This window comes from Penaeus chinensis, chromosome 42 (genome assembly GCF_019202785.1).
Source record: "Penaeus chinensis breed Huanghai No. 1 chromosome 42, ASM1920278v2, whole genome shotgun sequence".
In the NCBI taxonomy this organism is placed as follows: domain Eukaryota; kingdom Metazoa; phylum Arthropoda; class Malacostraca; order Decapoda; family Penaeidae; genus Penaeus; species Penaeus chinensis.
In genome coordinates, this window is record NC_061860.1 from 7038761 (window position 1) to 7043760 (window position 5000).

Sequence of the window (5000 nt, forward strand, 5' to 3'; positions counted from 1 at the left end):
GGTGTAATTACTAAAAAAAAGTTACAAATTGTGGCCTTTGTCTACAGGGGACAAATCTCCCCCCCCCCCCTCCCCCTGATTCCCCCCTCCCAAATGACACCTCTCTCAGGGATACCAACATCAGGTTGAGATCACAGCACTTTCTCCAACCATTCTCGTCACCGTCTCATATCATTAAGTCAGAAAAAGTAAAGATACTTTTTTTTTTTTAAGGGAAGTGTACATGTCTCCCCCTCCATGTCCAAGTCCATACCTATATAAACAATAATATACACAAACCTGTCTATAATCTAACAGCACAGAAAGGGACATTGTTGTACAGTCGAACTTTCCGGACTTTGCCGTTCTCGATGGGTGAACGACAATCATCGGCTGGTCGGGAAGAGTGTACCGCTTCTCTAACAAATTCCGCTCTCTTTCCTCTGCCTTTTTCTTCTGTTGGGCAGAAAGAAATGTGAGCATTAAGATGTGCTAAATAACAAGGATCTGATTGTAATTTCATGAAGGAAAAAATATAACAATAATGATAATAGCAATAATACAACAGCTCTTTGAATCCAAAAGTTTCCAAATTCTAGGATTATAAGGTAGCTTTAGTTATCAGATGGGTGAACACAAGTCAGTAAAAAAAATTTATGCAGTCCACATGAGAGACATGAAGATTACAATGGTTATTGTCAACATAAATATATACTGGACCTAATGCATACCCCACCCTCTCAAAAAAAATGTACTCCCGAAGCTCTTATTATTCCCATCGTGCTGAAATTTGAAGTAAGAAAACGATGCCTCACACCAGTCTTACTTCAAAAAGCAAATGCTCAGCCACGAAGCAGACCTGAACCGAATGATTCACTTACCTCCTCTTCCTCTTTTTTTCTTTCCTCCTCCTCTTTTCTTTTTCTCTCTTCTTCCTTCCGTTTTTCCTCCTCTTCCTTCTTTCTTGCCTCATCAACTTCAGCATTTTCCGCATTTGCTGCCTTCTCTGACTCTTCTTTTTCTTGTTCATTTTTCAGTATCTGCATTATCGGAGAATCACATAAGCAATACACAACTTCAAGAACATCACATTTTGTTCGAACTTACAATCCATCGCAAATACGTGGAAAATTAGAACCACACGAGAGTCTGGCTTTGCCTGTGAACAGCTATTTGATCCCCTAAAGATATCCTCATGACAAAATGTAACGACACACATGAACAAGTTTAATAAGCTGTGACGTCATATTACCAAAATACCAATGTGAAATGCCTTGACCATGCCATGTACTCACTTTTGTTAACCGGGCAATGAGCTGTGATTTGAGACCCTTACTGTTCAACATCCTGGCATCCAATTCTGAGCGTAGTTCAACAACCTGCAATTGCAATAACTCCAAGCTTTGAAAACATGTTGCAACTCAGTAGATTTATTTCATTCTTAAACTAGTATGTACAAGGAGAATCGATAAAATACTACAACTATGTAACATACAAAGATGGAAAAATTTATGGATAAAAAATATAGCAAAAGCCTAAAATGTAGTACATGTTACAAAAATACATCTATTAATGTTGTATTTCATACTTTAAAGAGATTAATGCATAAAACAATACAATGGGAAGGAAGGACCCTATGAAGTGAAATGTAGCTACAATAAGAAGGGAATAAATTATGGTATTCCGAGTCAGATGATTCATCACGCAGGAAAACCAAAACGACTTTATTCATTCATTTAGGTTCAAGTTCTGATGAGGAGTCAAATTTCCACTTAAAATGTCATGACTTATCATTTCTTTCATACTGTAGCTATGCTTCACTTTATTCATGCCGAACAAGTTGTAAATAAGATACCAAATATGCCGAAGGCCTTTTCACTTCACTGCTTCTTCTGGGGATAATGAGCAAGGGAATCTTGCAGACCTACATCAGCACCAAAGTTTTCAGGTCAATGATTAGGCTTCTAATGACCTTAGATGGTTTTGGCTGTCTTTGTGGTGTGTGTGGTGTTACAGTTGCTGGCTGACTGCCTTAATGATACTTGTACCTTCTTCTGTCATGTGGGCCAAGCCTTATTCAGTGATGGAAGATCAGGCTGCCAGAGACTAATTCAACAATCAGAAGCGAGTGAGAACCTGGAGGCCTTGGTGGGCCCTACAATCAACACTGATATTGCATCAGGGGAGGCAGCAACATTGTCTAAGAAAAGAGGGCAGAACACAGCAAGACCTCTGACCCAGGTATACAGAATATCTTGTGATGGTCGCAACAAGACTGCAAAAATGGCATTAACGGAAGCAATCAACAACTTTAACACTACACCGTGGAGCCATGACCTACCTCATATCATTGCACACCTGATCATCAATGTGACATGAGAGTATTAGCACTTATATACCATTATGATTCTCTTGTGCATTGTAACCTGAAGAGGCAATAAAGTGAAATGTAGGTCTTTTCACGTATTTTTTTTTTTTTTAAACGCATTCCTGTGCTTGCATCTTTGCAGAACTAAAGGGCTTTAACATGTTGTATCTAAAACCATTATTCTTTTATTCTTAGGTAACCGAAACACACACACTATGTCTAACCTTCATACTCTTTGGGTCTAGCGTAGTATAATGGCTTGGGTCCTTCTTCTTGGGTTGTTCCTCCTAAAAAGATAAAAACTGCCTATTAGCCACCCACTCTACGGCAGGACCTGAGTTCAAATCACATGAGCAGAGCCTAACCAGATTGCCAAACTGAATCTCAGGGAAAAGGTTGGTAAATAAGATGTGTTCCTATCCACTCTGCAGCTCCAACCTTAAGGGGATGTGTGCTGAAGACGCAAAGGTGCTACATAACAGGGAAATGATGCGCAGCTTGAATGGGCGGATATTGACATGACTACAAATCAATGCTGTCTAAACATGGAGGTTAAATACAATGAATGGAAAAGCATGTGAAAACACAGAAACATTCTTGACCAATTTCATTAAAAATTGGTGGGACCCAAATAGAGATGATGGGATGGTGAAAGAAACTAAAAAACAATAATAAAAAAGTATCATGAAAAATACAGAAACGGCTAGTAGAGTCTGCAAGAAAAGGCAGGTGGTAGCTGGTTGATATGTAATGATTGAGAAGACCTGATGGTTGGGTGGATGGGTGACTGTGTCCATCATAGATCACACACTCAAGACCACCTTGATTCTTGGGTACGTGACCTCACACCTCCCCCGACCTCCAAGCTACCTAGCTGCAGCCTTCCATCGGGCCATCTTTGGGCGCGTCAAATCAACAGGTTAAGTCAACAACAATGGAGCGAGATTACCAGTCTTGGGAGTTCTAATGGATGAAAATGTAGAAATCAAATCTAGGAAATTACCCCTCAAAATAAAAAAAAATAACAAGGGACAAAAATCAGAAATAAAAAAAGGGAAATTAGAAAATTAAAATAATTACAAAAAACTACAATGTCATACACATACTATCTATTCTAATCAAACTAGTGATCTAAAATCCATCCATCCCAATGCCAAAAAGCCAAAACAGTAGCAACCAGCAAAGGAACCCATGAAACCTCTTCGCCAAGACTGATGGTAGTCTCCAAAAAACAAAACAAAACAAAAACAAAAAAAAACACTTGAGTGAAACTGAGTTAGTAATTGTGAAGTGTGAACTTTGACCGGACTGCCATCTCCGCCAGTCACTCGGGCAGCAAATGTTATGGCTAGAGTTCACATGTACAATGTACTGATCCATCAGATTAATCACAAGACTTCATATTATTCTCATGACCAAAATTAACATCATTATAATTATTGTTATTATTATTATTATTATCAAGGATCCTAATGAAGCTTGAAGCTGCAGCACAGGTAGCTTGGATAAGGCATGAGGAGATGGTCTGCAAGAAGAGAGTAAACCGTAGAGAAGAAAAAGGTCGGATGAGTGCCTTGTCTTCCTCCTCCTCCTCCTGGTCCTCTGGCTGCTGCTGGCATCCTGCCGAGGAGGAGAGCTTCTTGTCCAGCTGCCGTTTATAGTTGAGGTGGAGGCCGTCCCACTCCAGTTTGGTGGGGCAAACGTTCCAAACATCTGGGAGAAATAGTACAGTGGTTTCAACCCGGGCAGGCGTGCTCCGGCCCTTGTGTGTAGACTCTCCTCGGCGATAGTAAATCTCCGCAAACCGGTACCTGAGATGGAATGGTGTTGCGTCAGGATCCGGCACTTGCAGAATGAGGGTCGGGGAGAGTTTACATGTACGCGACATTATTAACGCGTCAACATTCAAACAGAGCAGAATGCTGTACTATCCTTCCCCTCCTCCTTCACCTGTTTGAATAAAAATTGAAACTGGAACTATTCTACATCCTGCTCTCAATTAGGAAGACCTGCTTTAATTAGAGTAATTTATAGTAAATAATAAAAAAAAAAAGGATGACTGGAGCTCATACCTGGAATACCACACATCCCAACATCACACAAACAGCAAAAGTTACTCTTTCACCACTAATGCAGTTTCTCAGTAACTTCTCTCATTCTCGAAATGTAAGAACATCATTCAATCTCCTGCTCAGCTCAGTGCACTAGATATATACACGTTGCTTCCCAGAGAGTGACGTGATTGTGAAGAAATGAAAAAATATATATTTATAGAGGCTTAACTTACAGAGAAATACAAGGATGACAGTTCGGCAGATGACTGTGCTTCAAAACCCGTAGAGCAAGTGTAAGATTTTTAAGCCAATAAAATCGGTAGTCATTGCAGAATAAAATTTCTCTCAAGATCTGCAAACTAAAGCTTCCTCCATTAATAATAACCTGAAGTCAGTGATGAAGGCTGATTCGAGAGTCTCTGACAGGTCTCGTATCTTTCACTGTGTGGGGATTCTGTGTGGATTTGTGTGGGCATTGACTGTGTGGATGTGTGCATGGATACTGGTGTGAATATGTGTAGATGTACAAAAGAATGTACACATAAATTTGTGTGCAATGTTGGTAGAGAGGTAGATGGGTGGGTGGGCAGGTGTGGATG

General features: G+C 40.1%; 1 protein-coding gene across 1 annotated transcript in view; it reads right to left on the reverse strand.

Annotated features, from left to right (window-relative positions):
* Positions 1-5000, reverse strand: part of LOC125047899 (cell division cycle and apoptosis regulator protein 1-like) — a 29520-nt gene that overhangs the window by 14468 nt on the left and 10052 nt on the right. The window contains exons 7-11 of the mRNA XM_047646445.1: positions 3921-4158; positions 2572-2634; positions 1275-1358; positions 861-1019; positions 280-435 (exon numbers count right to left, since the gene is read on the reverse strand). Coding sequence (XP_047502401.1) covers positions 280-435; positions 861-1019; positions 1275-1358; positions 2572-2634; positions 3921-4158 — 700 coding nt within the window. The remainder of the gene's footprint in view (positions 1-279; positions 436-860; positions 1020-1274; positions 1359-2571; positions 2635-3920; positions 4159-5000) is intronic.